The sequence below is a fragment of the Dipodomys merriami genome, unplaced genomic scaffold (genome assembly GCF_024711535.1).
Source record: "Dipodomys merriami isolate MVZ:Mamm:240054 unplaced genomic scaffold, mDipMer1.0.p SCAF_64, whole genome shotgun sequence".
Taxonomy (NCBI): domain Eukaryota; kingdom Metazoa; phylum Chordata; class Mammalia; order Rodentia; family Heteromyidae; genus Dipodomys; species Dipodomys merriami.
This window is the reverse complement of record NW_027206224.1, coordinates 3,274,411-3,288,393: the sequence shown is the minus strand read 5'-3', so window position 1 is coordinate 3,288,393 and position 13,983 is coordinate 3,274,411. Positions and strand designations below refer to the sequence as shown.

General features: G+C 54.3%; 2 protein-coding genes across 6 annotated transcripts; both read left to right on the top strand.

The window, feature by feature from the left end:
- The first annotated feature begins 1,948 nt into the window (after positions 1-1,948).
- Positions 1,949-8,288, top strand: LOC138815421 (transcription factor E2F4). The gene is made up of 10 exons (XM_070004819.1): positions 1,949-2,147; positions 2,578-2,687; positions 2,832-2,993; positions 3,310-3,353; positions 4,022-4,083; positions 4,295-4,592; positions 5,023-5,229; positions 7,052-7,099; positions 7,305-7,349; positions 7,451-8,288. Exons 1-10 carry the CDS (start codon positions 2,013-2,015, stop codon positions 7,564-7,566), a joined length of 1,227 nt encoding a protein of 408 aa, XP_069860920.1. The 5' UTR covers positions 1,949-2,012; the 3' UTR covers positions 7,567-8,288.
- A 224-nt stretch (positions 8,289-8,512) lies between these two features.
- LOC138815420 (engulfment and cell motility protein 3) lies at positions 8,513-13,040 on the top strand. Of its 5 annotated transcripts, none has more exons than XM_070004817.1 (20): positions 8,513-8,634; positions 8,931-8,971; positions 9,058-9,130; positions 9,311-9,361; positions 9,561-9,730; positions 9,820-9,919; positions 10,023-10,174; positions 10,265-10,343; positions 10,441-10,491; positions 10,580-10,702; positions 10,791-10,922; positions 11,015-11,116; positions 11,217-11,325; positions 11,434-11,570; positions 11,675-11,838; positions 11,948-12,060; positions 12,153-12,257; positions 12,361-12,443; positions 12,530-12,616; positions 12,704-13,040. In XM_070004817.1, exons 5-20 carry the CDS (start codon positions 9,657-9,659, stop codon positions 12,914-12,916), a joined length of 1,824 nt encoding a protein of 607 aa, XP_069860918.1. In that variant the 5' UTR covers positions 8,513-8,634; positions 8,931-8,971; positions 9,058-9,130; positions 9,311-9,361; positions 9,561-9,656; the 3' UTR covers positions 12,917-13,040. The 5 variants fall into 5 exon arrangements, with proteins under 5 accessions (XP_069860918.1, XP_069860916.1, XP_069860915.1 ...); XM_070004815.1 differs by having other exon boundaries at positions 8,544-8,773; positions 11,948-12,054; XM_070004814.1 differs by having other exon boundaries at positions 8,544-8,773.
- The last annotated feature ends 943 nt before the right edge of the window (positions 13,041-13,983 follow it).

The window sequence follows — 13,983 nt, the reverse complement described above, 5'->3', positions numbered from 1 at the left end:
TATTCCCAACAGGAAAGAGCATCTGGATTGAGGTGGGGAGGATTGGACGCCACTTCCCGATGAGTGGGGGCAGGGTCATATTCCCTGTGATCACCCAAGTCCTGACTGGCCCACCCAGGACCTCTTAGTACTAAGAACACAGACGTAAGCACATCTGGCCTCAACTGGGGTAAAGGGCAAAGTGTTCAGATGTGGAGGTAGACATAACAGTATGAAGACTGTGCCAATGGGCTCCTGAGAGGAGGTGTGTACCTCTGCAGAGGCGAGATCACCAGCTGTTGTGAAGAGGGGGAGTGGGGCTGATGGCAGGACAAGGGTCATGGAAGTTGTTGATCCTGAGAGTGATAGGGAGCCATGGAAGGGACTATAAGGGAGCAAAAATAGCTCAGACACTTGGTACACTACTTAAACCACTCTTTAGGACAGAGGCCCTTATTTCCTAGCTTTCAGAAGTATTAAGTTTCTGAGATCTCACAGCTGAGGCTCTGAGTTGATACTGGAGTTCAAAGACCCAATACAAAAAGCTTTCCCAATTGCAGATCTACTGATACGGGCTGAGGGCCCTGTTTTAACTACGTCTGCCCAGTTCTGCTTGTCTTATTCTCTTTACAAGTATGGACTCTCATTAGACTTGTTGCTGGTCTCAACATCTATTTTTCATAGAATCTAACCTAAAACAATATAAGTAACAATAGTAAGTAACAGTGTTTTAACAGTGTTAAAAAAATAAAATAAAGGGGCTGGGAAGATGGCTCAGTGGTAGAGCACTTGCCTTGCATGCATGAGGCCCTAGGTTCGATTCCTCAGCACTACATAAGCAAAAAAAGGAAAAAGCCGGAAGTGGTGCTGTGGCTCAAGTGGTAGAGCGCTAGCCTTGAGCTAAAGAGCTGAGAGACAGCACCCAGGCCCAGAGTTCAGGCCCCATGACCGGACCCAAAAAATAAAAATAAAAATAAATAAAATGAAGCCAGGCACCAGTGGCTCATTCCTGTAATCTTAGCTACTCAAGGCGCTGAGATCTGAGCATCATGGCTTGAAGCCAGCCCAGGCAGGAATGTCTATGAGACACTTTCCTCCAGTAAACTACTCAGAAAAGGCTGGAAGTGGCTTTGTGGTTCAAGTGGTAGAGTGCTAACCTTGAGCACAGACAGGCTCAAGGGCAGAGTCTACACCCTAAGTTCAATCCCCAGGACTGGAAAAAATAAAATAAAAGACACCAGCAAACTACAATCCTTCCTACATGCTGGGACTTGCTCTAGGAACTTATACTCACATATAAGAAACACCAACTTTGCCAGGCGCGGGTGGCTCACGCCTGTAACCCTAGCTACCTAGGAGGCTGAGATCTGAGGATTGCAGTTCAAAGCCAGGCCGGGCAGAAAAGTCGTAAGACTCTGATCTCCAATAAAAACCACTAGAAAACCGGAGGTGGTGCCGTGGCTTAAGAGGTAGAGCACTTGCTTTGAGCTGAAGAGCGCAGAGACAGCGTTCAGGCCCAGAGTTCAAGCCTCACGACCGACAAGCAAGCAAAAAAGCAAAAAAAAAAAAAAAAAACTTTTGCAAGAAATTGACAAATGGTTGTAAGGCAGATACATAGCCTCAGCACTGTATTGTGAAGACAGTAGAAAGATAATTACTGGGAACAAGAAAGGGTATTTAAGGATGGAAAAAAATGGACAATTTCGCTGTACTTAGTGCAAGCTGGAAAGGCAAGTTCGGGAGATTTTCTCCGTTGACGGGGCTGCTCGATGACTTCCTTCTCCAATTTGTCCTTCTAGAGTTTCCAGCGATTGTTTTTCGTCTTATTCGGCAGCTGGGTATTTGTTAACGGTCCCTGAGGTTTTACGTCGACACCCGGGGATACGAATTGCACCAGATTCCTTGGCAGGACTGCGAGCGGAAGCGGAAGCAGCGACCAGGCTCTAGCGGCCCGGCGTCCCAGAACGGAAGCGGAAGTGGTGGCGGCGCCGGCCTAGCCTGGCCTGGCTGAGGGGAGGCGGTGGGTGTCCACGATGGCGGAGGCCGGGCCGCAGGCGCCGCCGCCCCCGGGCACCCCAAGCCGTCACGAGAAGAGCCTGGGCCTTCTCACCACCAAGTTCGTGTCGCTCCTGCAGGAGGCGAAGGACGGCGTGCTTGACCTCAAGCTGGTGCGGCTCGGGCTGAGGGGCGCGGGGGGGGGGGGGGGGAGCCGGGCCCGAGCCGGTAGCGGGAACCGGCCGGTCCTCCGCCAGCCAGCCGCCATCAGCATGCTTTCCCACCGGAGAGAACCTGGGGGCTTTTCCATTCATTTAGCAGACACCGCTGAGCGTCAGCTCGGGGCTGCAGGTGTTTGGCCCTCGTGGCCCTCCCTGGATGGCTGGCACGGGGAGAAGAGCGTCAGAGCATCACTACGCGACTGTGACAGGTCTCTTTCTACCGCACGGTCCTGAGCTGCTAAGAGTGCCTGGAAGCCAACGACGCGCTCGGGGACTCAGACTACCCTCCCCCCCACCCCCCTTCCCAGACCTAATCTCCAGGTCACTGGACGTCCACCTAAAGAGTGGGACCGAGCATTTTGCACTCTGTTCTGTCTGCCAGGCAGCGGACACTCTAGCTGTGCGCCAGAAGCGGCGGATATACGACATTACCAACGTATTGGAAGGTATTGGGCTGATCGAGAAAAAATCCAAGAACAGCATCCAGTGGAAGTAAGTGGGGATATTCTGGAGGGCCGGTGGGTTTCCAACCCAGAGGTGTCAAGGGGCGTGGGTGGGGCAGAGGGAAGAGATCAGGGGGCAGTGGGACTCAAGAGTACACTGCAGTCCCTACTCAGCCTCACTCCCTGGACTCAGGGGTGTGGGGCCAGGCTGCAATACCCGGGAGATCGCCGACAAGCTGATTGAGCTCAAGGCAGAGATCGAGGAGCTGCAGCAGCGAGAGCAAGAACTTGACCAGCACAAGGTGTGGGTGCAGCAGAGCATCCGGAATGTCACAGAGGATGTGCAGAACAGCTGATATCCTCCTAGTGGTCTCTAATTGGGGGAGAGGGCAAGGGGCACTCTGATCCGGCTGGATTTATTTTGTGGTGCGGGGGGCCCTGTTCCTCCTGCAAGGTTGGTCCTGTAGCCCTTGGCCAGGTCCCAGCCTTACAAGTATTCTTTATGGCTCCTCTTCCTCCGTCAGCTTTGGATTGTGATCCCTCTGCAGTAGACCCTAGGGCCTAGAACTTTTCCTGAGGGCTGTATCAGACCTCTGCTAAAAAGTTTGGTTTCTTCTGTGGCCTGCTGACACCACAGGCAAGGCATCAACTGTTCTCCTTAACCTTCACACCTTGGCTTACGTGACACATGAGGACATCTGCAGATGCTTTGCTGGTGAGCAGAGCCTAGGTGAAGGGGGGTGGGCCCTAAGCATTCACCTCAGTGCCTTCATAAGAGGGTTCCTCAAGCTTGCCTAAATAGAAACCAGGCAGGGTGAAATCCTAAGTCTGAGGGTCATTGGGAGCCTGGAGGACAACCATATTGAGGAGGTACATGAATCCTGGGATGGGTTCTTGGATTCACTCCATCAGTGTTGTCCTCTGGCTATGGTTTCTTGGGTATGACTGAGACACAGGGAAGAGAGTATGTGTGTACAATCTCACATGCTTGTATGCAGAGAGCAAGGGTGCCTACTTCCAACCAACCTGTATTTGGTTCACCTGCATTGTGGATACAGATGTTGGTCCTTCCCCATCTTGTACCTCAGACCAGTCCTGAGAAAGGGACATTAGTCTTGGGCAGAACACCTGTAACTAGAGATCGGGATCATCATCTGAAGAGGAGGTTTCCATGCCAGCGATCTCTCTACAAATGTGTTTGATCCTAGATTTTCTGGTTATACTGTGCTTGGCTGTAAGGGAAACAAGCACTTTAGCTCAGCCCCAGCTGCTATGGTGATAGTTAAGGCTTCCTTTTTAGTATCTTTGTTAATGGAGCAGGTACCTCTATGCCCAGCTCAGATTGAACCCATGGGCCCCGACCCATTCTCCTTATCATTCTAGGAGATACCCTTCTGGCCATCCGGGCCCCATCGGGCACCAGCCTGGAGGTGCCCATCCCAGAGGTGGGTGCTTGGCCCTGGCAGGCGGTGTCAACTAAGGGTGGGTGCTGACTGGGGAGCCTGATAAGTCCTGGGTGGGGCATGGGGGAGGCCTGGAGATTTGGGTTATCTAGGAGGATGGGCAGCCTGAGTGGGAGAGGACACTGGCCCTGACCCAGGGTTGGATAGAAGCCATACGTGCTTGCAATTCTGTCTACCTTCTACCAATCTCTAGGGTCTCAATGGGCAGAAGAAGTACCAGATTCACCTGAAGAGTGTGAGTGGTCCCATTGAAGTGCTGCTGGTGAACAAGGAGGCATGGAGTTCACCACCTGTTGCTGTGCCTGTGCCACCCCCGGAGGATCTGCTCCAGAGCCCACCCGCTGTTTCTACTCCTCCCCCTCTGCCCAAACCTACCTTAGCACAGCCCCAGGAAGCTTCACGCCCAAGCAGCCCCCAGCTGACTGCCCCCACTCCTGTTCCTGGCAGCACTGAAGTCCCTGGGGTGGCCAGCCTGGCAGCTGAGATTACAGGTGAGGCACAATGGTGATAGGCCACCTTTTGCATCCCTAGAAGCATTACCTGTGTTGTGGAGTGCCATCCTGAGAATTAGAAGAGATGTAGGGGTCTGTCTTTCCTTGGTTCCTGCTAGTCTTCCTTGCTGTAGCAGTAAATGCACCCTTCGTAATGGGGAAGGTCTGTGTGAAGGGACAGTAGGTGACAGTTTCTGGCAGCTCCCTTGGACCCATGTTTTCTTTGCATCTTCCTCCTACAGACTTTAGGCCCCTGTCTCTTTCAGTGACTGGTTTCTAGGTTCTCTCTTCTGGGGTAATTGATAGTGCCTACTCCACCTTGGGTCTGGACACCAGAACAGTGATCATCCTGACCATGGGGTCGAGTCCGCCAGGTTCAACCACCTGTTTCCTACCACCATGTGATTGGGTTTGGTGGATATGGTTGCAGTGAGTGGCGGCCCTGGGACTGAAAGCAAGGACAATGATGAGCTCAGCTCACTCCCACTGGGCCCGACAGCGCTGGATACCAGGCCACTGCAGTCTTCTGCCCTGCTGGACAGCAGCAGCAGCAGCAGTAGCAGCAGCAGCAGCAGCAGTTTATCCGGACCCAACTCTTCTACCTCCTTTGAGCCCATCAAGGTGGACCCCACAGGTGGTGAGTTTACCTGCTGACCAAGAGGTAGCAGGGAGAGTCCAGTCTCAGCCCAGTCCTTGATCAGAATCAAGAACCTAGCTCCCCTAACAACCCCCACCTGATAGCAGAGCTCTCTACCAGCCAGGGCAGGGTGCCTGGTACCCAGGCCAGTGCTGGTGCCCTTTCGTCTCCTTCCTGGGCTAATGCAAAGCTCCCTGGCTATCTCTCAAGCCCCATCTGTCATTCTTGGAGCACACTGAGATTCCCTAATCCACACTTGATCCTCTGTGTCTCTGTCTTACCTACCCTGTCTCCTATGTGTGGACCTCTTGAAAAAGAAACCCTTGCTGCACTCCATGTCTCCATCTTACAGTCACTCCCAGGTGGCAGCTGGCAGGACCCCACCCCACCATAGCAGTTTGGCTGGTCTTCCCCTCCCTCCCTCCCTGCCTCCCTCCCTCCCTCTTCCTTTTCTCTCTCTCTCTCTTTCTCTGTCTCTCTCTCTCTTTTTTTTTTGGTCAGTTGTGGGGCTTGAACTCTGGGCCTGGGCACTGTCCCTTTTAGCTCTTCAGCTCAAGGCAAATGCTCTATCTTCCACTTGAGCCACAGTGCCACTTCTGGTTTTCTGGTGGCTAATTGGAGGTAAGAGTCTCAGGGACTTTCCTGCCTAGGCTGGCTTTGAACTGTGATCCTCACATCTCAGCCTCCTCATTAGCTAGGATTACAGGCATGAGCCACTGGTGCCTGAGTCTTTCTTTTCTTGTTTGTTTGGTGGTACTGGGGTTTGAAAGGGCCTTATGCTTGTGCTATACTACCTGAGCCATGCCTCCAGCCCAGGGCTAGTCTTGATGAGGTACCAGGTATCTTAAGGGGCTTGGCTGTGCTACTCTTGTTTCTTGCTGATGCTTTTTCCTCATTTGATTTTAGTGATGCCAGTTTCTTGACTTAGTACTTTTTTAAATACAGCTGCTTGGGAGGATTCCAGACCCGGGGAAATAAAATCCAGTCTTTTCCTAGTTTAGATCTTTTGCCTGCTCTCCATGTCTACCTTCTGGTTCTCCAGAGAGCACCTCATTTTTAAATGTCTGTAACTTAATTCATTTTTCTCCTTAATATCTGCTTCTATGGGCTTATGTCCACTGGCTGCCCTGCTCATCTAGGCATGGTACCTGGATGTCCAGGTCTCCCTGCCCACTCCACACTGGCTAAGTACGGTCTGTTTAACACCTTTCCCCTTATCCCTTACATCTTCAGCACTCAGGATGACTACTGGACACCTGGATTCTAGATTTGTTGGCATCTGTCTCTTTATCCTTAATGACAAAAATGATCTCTGAAATGCTAACCTGACTGAGCTTTATCCAGCTCGGGAGTAGAGCATGTACTAAGCATTTGTGAGGCCCTAGGTTCAATCTCCAGCATGCACACATACACATACAAAACAAAACATCTTTTCAGTGGTTCCCTAACTCCCATTCGGGAAAATCTCAAGCTCCTAATCCCAGCATAGACTCCTCTTGTGTTCCTTCCATCTTTTCTTCTGTTTCCTGTCTCCTCCCAGTCAACTTTATAGTAGCTTCATCATTGTGTAGTTCCCACCAAAGTGTCTTCCACCTTTGACAGGTGGCCCAGCTCAGGGTGTATCACAGAATACATGCTTGGTAAAGGTGGGAGTGCATAAAACCTACTGGGCTCAGGGTACCAAACTTCAGTCAGCAGAATACCTGGGGCAGGGCTTGCATTTCCTCAGCCATGTAGAATCCAAGAGTTGATAGTATAGGATCCAAGGAAGGTGGGGGCTGAGGTGACCTCTCCCTTCTAGCATGGCTTTCTTGTCTTTCAGTTCTGGAACTCCCCAAAGAGCTGTCAGAAATCTTTGATCCTACACGAGGTAGGCAGTGTTCCCCCCTGGGTCTGGGGATAGGGACATGGCTCATCAAGTGCTGCTTTCTTGCTCTTCTGAGCACCTTATGATTGTGGTTGGTTTTCCCAGGCAAAAAGTAAACTATCCAATGAGCATGTGGGGGTTCCTTTCATGGGCTTGAGTGGATGGAAAGGTGGGGGTCAGAATATAAATGAGTTCTCTCCATTCCCAGAGTGCATGAGCTCAGACCTGCTGGAGGAGTTGATGTCCTCAGAAGGTGGGTGGTCTAGGAAGGTAGGGGGTGGCTGTGGGCAGGGTTGGGTGGCTGTTGGGTGGGGCCATTGATTGCCCAGGGCCTCAGCCTAGTACTCTCTGCAGTGTTTGCCCCCCTCCTCCGCCTTTCTCCACCCCCTGGAGACCACGATTACATCTACAACCTGGATGAAAGTGAAGGTGTCTGTGATCTCTTTGACGTGCCTGTTCTCCACCTCTGACTGACAGACATGCCCCAGTGTCTGGGATCCAGACTGAGCTGGGGGCTGCCTGGGAACCTTCCCCACCCCTACCCCTACACAGCTTGAGGGTCACAGACTGCAAGCTTGTCCTACTGCACAGTTCTAGCCAGGCCTTCCTCTTCTGCTTTGGCGTTTGTTCTGTGTGAGCAGAGCAGGGGAAAAGGCTCAGCCCCCTCCACATGGAGCCAAAGTGTTTGCCTCCCTTTTTCTGGAGCCTCCCCCCCCCCCCCCCCCATAGCTCAGGCTCAGCTGCCATCCAGTGGCACAGGCCCGCCATTGCCCCCATAGGGCAGTTTGTCCAGCCCCTCTCCCCCAGGAAGGAAGGATGGAATGGAGCTGAGTACTTTGCCAGCCTCACCCTAGCTTCCTTCCCTGCCTACTCATCCTACAGCTTCTGGATCTCTCATGTACCCCCTTCTGCTGAGGCCCCAGCTCTGAGTATTGGGGAGGGAGTTGCTAGTAAGAAGGAATTGAGGTGTCTAGGAATCTGGATGGGTTGGTCCCAACCTCCTGATGCTCCATAGTTCCCCCACCCCCCTTCATTTCCATTTATCTTTGTTTAGAGCCATTTGCAGAGATTTAGAAAGATTTACAGTAACGAATGGATTCCTATATAAAGATTATTTTTATACTTTTTGCAGCAAAAGGAAATTGTAATATTTGTACAGTGTCCAAGTGAATAAAGACCTTGCCTAAGGCTATTTCTGATCTGGTTCTTTGGGGCCCCTCCCTGAGACTGCTGGCTAGGCGGGACAGGGTGGGTCACCTTGCTGGAATGGGAGGTGTGGCCGCATTAGGCAGCCGGTCCTCCCTGCCCCCACCGGCCGCACCTCAGTGTGGGGAGGGGCGGGGCCACCTCCGCGGGGCGGGGCGGGCAGGGCCATCCTACCCTCCTACCCCCAGACTCCAACCCGGAACTAGCCGAGGCTCCCTTGGGAAGGCCTTGGTGCCTGGCAGGGAGTGGGAACTGGGCTAGGAGTGCAGGCCACCGGGGCCGGGTCGTGGGCGAAGGGCCACCCTTCTAGCACCCAAAGGGCTCCAGGCCAGGTACGCGCTCGGCGGGAGCGGCACAGTCGGGAAGGTGCAGGCGCCCACCGCCGGCTGGACTATGGCTCCCCCGCGGAACGTGGTGAAGATTGCTGTCCAGATGCGTGACGCCATCCCGCAGCTCATCCAGCTGGACCAGGTCACTGGCCTGTCCGACCTCCACCTGCCCCGTTGCCCACCGCTGGTTGATCCCCTTCCCTTGGGACAGGCACCCCACCTTTTCCCCAGATCCTTCCCCTCCCACCCCCGTTTCCACCCATTCCCAGCTCCTGAGTGACAGCTCCCACTTACTGTAGGCAAAGCCCCTGGCCACTGTGCTGAAGGAGCTGTGCGACGCGTGAGTGACTGACGGCCAGCGGGGTGGGGGAGGGGCGGGCGAGAAGAGGGGCCCCTACCTGCCTCGCTGAGCTGTGTGCCTCGCAGGTGGAACCTGACTCACTCCGAACGCTTTGCCCTGCAGTTTGCTGATGGGCACAGGAGATACATCACCGAGAATGTGAGTCCCCAGCCCCCAGCCTTCACCCTATGACCCTTCTAATCCACCTGGCTCTGATAGAACAGACTCATTCCCCATATCTAAGAGCTTTCTTTTACTGACCCCCAAATCCTCCCTCACTGAGGAGTCAGTTGACCTTGAGTCCTCCTTGACTTTGCTCCTCTTTCTATTTTCCTCCAGAATCGGGCGGAGATCAAGAATGGCAGCATCCTATGTCTCAGCACTGCCCCAGTAATGTCCCTCTGGCCCCATCCCCATCCCCTCTGCCCGGCCCCTTCGCCTCTTTTCTGCCCGATGGCCTCAGCCCCAGATCTGGAAACCCTCTCCAGCAGTGCTCCACCTAGTGGCCACCAGTATCTGTACACTTTCAATTCATGTCCTAACCTCTGTCCAGCCTCATCCATTTTTATTCTGCCCCTGCCCCTGCCAGGATCTGAAGGCTGAGCAACTGTTGGGGGAACTGCAGAATTCCAGTCGTGAACGGCGCCGAGAAGCTCTAAGACACCTCGTCCTGCTGGCCTCAGACATGACCTTTGCCCAGGAGGTCATCAGCCGTGATGGGCTTCAGAGACTGGGCACCATTATTGAGGATGGGGATGAGTGAGCACAGGGTTATGATGGGGTGGGGGAACGTGGTAGGGCTTGTAGAATTTGGTCTGGTTCTGCTCAGCTCCAGGGGTCTCCTCTAGCCTAGGTGAGATGCTGGCTCTCGGGCTGAGGGCCTTCTTGGAGTTCATGGAACACGGCGTGGTGTCCTGGGAGACACTCGGCATCCCCTTTGTGAGGAAGGTAGGTGGACTTTTCCCAGGACAGCAGGTGGGGGCAGTGAGGTAGTGCCAGGATCTGGCCTTGTGTGGTGGCGAGGTGGCGATCCCCTCTACCCCTCTTACAGGTCGTGTCCTATGTGAACATGAACCTGATGGATGCCTCTGTGCCGCCCCTGGCCCTTGGGTTACTGGAAAGTGTGACCTTGAGCAGCCCTGCTATGGGCCAATTGGTTAAGAGTGAGGTGCCACTGGATAGACTGCTGGTTCACCTACAAGTGTAAGCCTCAGGAATGGGATATAGGTGGGAGAGCAGTACTAGACCTGGACCCAGTATGTGCAACTGAGCCCACCCCTCCTCTTGCCATAGGATGAACCAACAGCTGCAAACCAAGGCCATGGCACTGCTGACAGCCTTGCTTCAGGGAGCCAGCCCTGTTGAACGTAAGGTGAGTGTCACTGGTGGCTGGGTGGGGATTATCAGCTGATGGCTACAGTGTTCCAACCTGAGGATCAATCACTGAACCCCCTTCACACTTCCTGCAGCAAATGCTTGACTACCTATGGCAGAGGAACCTTCGCCAGTTCATCTACAAGGTAGGAACAGTCGGACCAGGGAGGGCCCTCCTCCCTCCTTATCCCTCTTCTCCCAGTGAGTCACATCCACAGCCTGCCTGTCTTCCAGAATATCATTCATAGTGCTGTGCCACTGGGCGATGAGATGGCTCATCACTTATATGTGCTGCAGGCCCTTACACTGGGGCTGCTGGAGCCACGTATGCGGACACCACTCGACCCCTACAGTCAGGTGTGTGTCCTGGGAGGAACAGTCTGGGGATGGCTTGGAGATTGGCCTTGAATCTCTGATTTTGATACTTATCCAACAATAACCCCAGGAACAGCGGGAGCAGCTGCAGGCCCTGCGCCAGGCTGCCTTTGAGCCAGAGGGGGAATCTCTGGGCACTGGGCTGAGTGCAGACCGCCGCCGTTCCCTCTGTGCCCGAGAATTTCGCAAACTGGGCTTCTCTGTGAGTAACCTCTACCCAAGTCCCCACCCGAGGCTTCTACAAGGGCTGTTGTGGCCCTTCCTGAGCTGCCCTTCCTGTGCTCCCACCTCCAGAACAGCAACCCAGCCCAGGACCTGGAGCGCGTGCCCCCTGGCCTGCTGGCTCTGGACAACATGCTCTACTTCTCCAGACATGCCCCTAGTGCATATAGCCGGGTCAGTGACAGGGTGGCAGGGATGGCACTAGTCCCACCTTGGCAGGATCCCCATGGGCTTAGCTGAGACCCTGTCCCACTCCCTGTGCCCACTCCCCCAGTTCGTGCTGGAGAACAGCAGCCGGGAGGATAAGCACGAGTGCCCCTTTGCCCGGAGCAGCATCCAGCTGACGGTGCTGCTGTGCGAACTGCTCCATGTCGGGGAGCCTTGTGAGTGGTGCTGGGTCCAGCGTGTCCGGGGACAGGGGACGGAAGGGCAGAGAGGGCCAGGGGTTATACACACTTTCTCCCTGAGCCCCTCCTGCCCCCCTGCTCCAGGCTCCGAAACGGCCCAGGACTTCTTTCCCATGTTCTTCAGCCAAGACCAGAGCTTCCATGAGCTCTTCTGCGTGTCCATCCAGCTGCTGAATAAGACCTGGAAGGAGATGCGGGCGACACAGGAGGATTTTGACAAGGTGGGGGCCGGGGGTGGGGAGAAAGAGCTGGGAGGCCAAGCAGGGGTCTGTTCTGGAAAGAGGCCCAGAGGTCAGGCTCCATATTGTGCTTGGGGTGGCCTCAGGTCATGCAGGTGGTACGGGAGCAGTTGGCCCGTACACTGGCCCTGAAGCCCACATCCCTGGAGCTTTTCCGGACCAAGGTGAACACACTCACCTATGGGGAGGTGCTGCGGCTGCGGCAGACGGAGCGACTGCACCAGGAGGGCACCCTCGCCCCTCCCATACTGTGAGTTGTCAGGGACAGATTCCTCAGTAGCAGTTCCCATCTTCCCAAGTACCCTGTGGACTGTGCCCTAGGTCAGTCCTGGTCACTGACTGCCACCCCTCTATCCCAGGGAGCTGCGGGAGAAGCTGAAGCCAGAGCTCTTGGGCCTGATCCGCCAGCAGCGTCTGCTCCGCCTATGCGAAGGGACACTCTTCCGCAAGATCAGCAGCCGGAGACGTCAGGGTCTCTGAGTGGGTCAAGGAGGGGCACAGGGTGTGTAGGTTGGGGTCAGAGCCTTTCTCATCACTCCTTCCCTCTTCCCCTTCTCTGCACAGACAAGCTGTGGTTCTGCTGCCTATCACCCAACCACAAGGTGCTGCAGTATGGAGATGTGGAGGAGGGTGCCAACCCCCCTGCCCCAGAAAGCCTGCCAGAACAGGGTAAGGAGGGCAGGGCCAGGGTTCTGACAGCTGCTTTACTCAGATGCCCTGTGCCCTGGGGCTGCCTAGGGCCCCAATGGTCAGCCTGGTTTTCTTCCTGCAGTCGCTGTAGCTGACATCAGGGCACTCCTAACTGGCAAGGACTGCCCCCATATCCGGGAGAAGGGCTCTGGGAAGCAGAACAAGGTGAATGCAGTGGGACCGTGGGCCTCTTTCCACCTGCCCCTGCCTGTCTGTTCCTAGCTCAGTGCTCTTGCCCTCTGGTTCCTTAGGACCTCTGTGAGTTGGCATTCTCCATCAGCTACGACCATGGGGAAGAAGAGGCGTACCTCAACTTCATTGCCCCCTCCAAGCGGGATGTGAGTCTCTGGGCTTGGTTGAATTGGGCAGATGGCTGAGGGATCAGATGGGCAGACCTTCATTGAGCTGGCCCTATCTGTCCCAAGTTCTATTTGTGGACGGATGGGCTGTGCGCCCTGCTGGGTAGCCCCATGGGCAGTGAGCAAACCCGGCTGGACCTGGAGCAGCTACTGACCATGGAGACCAAGCTGCGATTGTTGGAGCTGGAGAACATACCCATCCCAGAGCAGCCACCTCCCGTGCCTCCACCCCCCACCAACTTCAACTTCTGCTATGACTGCAGCATCACTGAACCTTGACAATGAGGTTGAGCGAGGGCCACAGTTGCTGCAACTGCAGCAACCACAAATTGGGTAGAGCAGACTGGGGCCCCTAGCCAGCAGAAGCTGCAGCAGAAATAAAGTGTATCAAGCAAGCACTGAACCTTGTGGGCCAAGCCTGTGACAAATATGGATAGTCATCCCTCTTTTGTCTTCAAACTTAGCTCATAAGACATCAGGCAGGACCACAAACTTAGCAGCCACACTTGGGGGTCTGGTGTTCATGGGAGGCAGGGACTGTGGGGGTTAGTCTCATTCTCCTTTAGTGCTGAACTCACAGAGGCATGACCTATGACCTATTGTCTCGTTGGCACCTGCCAAGTAGCAGGACAGGAGGCAATGCTCCATTGAGATGCTTTCTGGGCAACATTACAGGGGCCTAGTCTGGGAGCAATGCTTCTAGAATGCTGTTTACAATCCTCAGAACTCAGTCTTCATCTCTGCTGGTCCTGGCTGGTCCTTTTTGCAGTTTGGAGGCCTCTGATGAGAGGCATGAAAGGAGAGGTGTATAATGGGACCTATTTCTGCTGAGGAACCAAACCCCTAGTTCCAAAGAGCATCCTGAGGCCGGTGGAGTTTCTAAGCAGATTTGGACAAATGGGAATTCTGTACTGAAAGCTCTGCATGCCATTAAAACCTAATTCAGAGCTGAGCACCAGTGGCTCATGCCTATAGTCCTAGCTACTCAGGAGGCTAAGATCTGAGGATTGAAGTTTAAAGCCAGCCTGGATAAACCCATGAGACTCTCTTAACTTGAAAAAAGCCAGACTGGAGATGTGGTTCAAGTAGCAGTGCACCAAGCTGTGAGTAAAAAAGCCAAGCAGGAGTGCAAGGTTCTGAGTTCAAGCCCCTGTGCCAGCACCAAAATCCAACTCAGGAGTATGAATGAGGTACAGGCCACAGACAGGACAGACACTTTAAAGGCTGAAGAAGGGGTGTTGGGTCTGGCAGGTCAGGCTTGGAGGAGTGGAGGCTCCAAGTCCCCGAGGCACAGAAGAGCACGAGGCAGGCTGAGTGCTGCTACCTACCTACCTTATTCATGCCAC

Excerpts from the sequence above, each read along its gene's own strand:
- LOC138815421 (XM_070004819.1), top strand. The coding sequence starts at position 2,013 with ATGGCGGAGGCCGGGCCGCAGGCGCCGCCGCCCCCGGGCACCCCAAGC. Across the intron at positions 2,148-2,577 it reads GCGTGCTTGACCTCAAGCTG|GCAGCGGACACTCTAGCTGT; the intron begins GTGCGGCTCGGG and ends TCTGTCTGCCAG. Across the intron at positions 5,230-7,051 it reads CAAGGTGGACCCCACAGGTG|TTCTGGAACTCCCCAAAGAG; the intron begins GTGAGTTTACCT and ends CTTGTCTTTCAG.
- LOC138815420 (XM_070004814.1), top strand. The coding sequence starts at position 8,696 with ATGGCTCCCCCGCGGAACGTGGTGAAGATTGCTGTCCAGATGCGTGAC. Across the intron at positions 8,774-8,930 it reads AGCTCATCCAGCTGGACCAG|GCAAAGCCCCTGGCCACTGT; the intron begins GTCACTGGCCTG and ends CACTTACTGTAG. Across the intron at positions 12,444-12,529 it reads GCTCTGGGAAGCAGAACAAG|GACCTCTGTGAGTTGGCATT; the intron begins GTGAATGCAGTG and ends CTGGTTCCTTAG.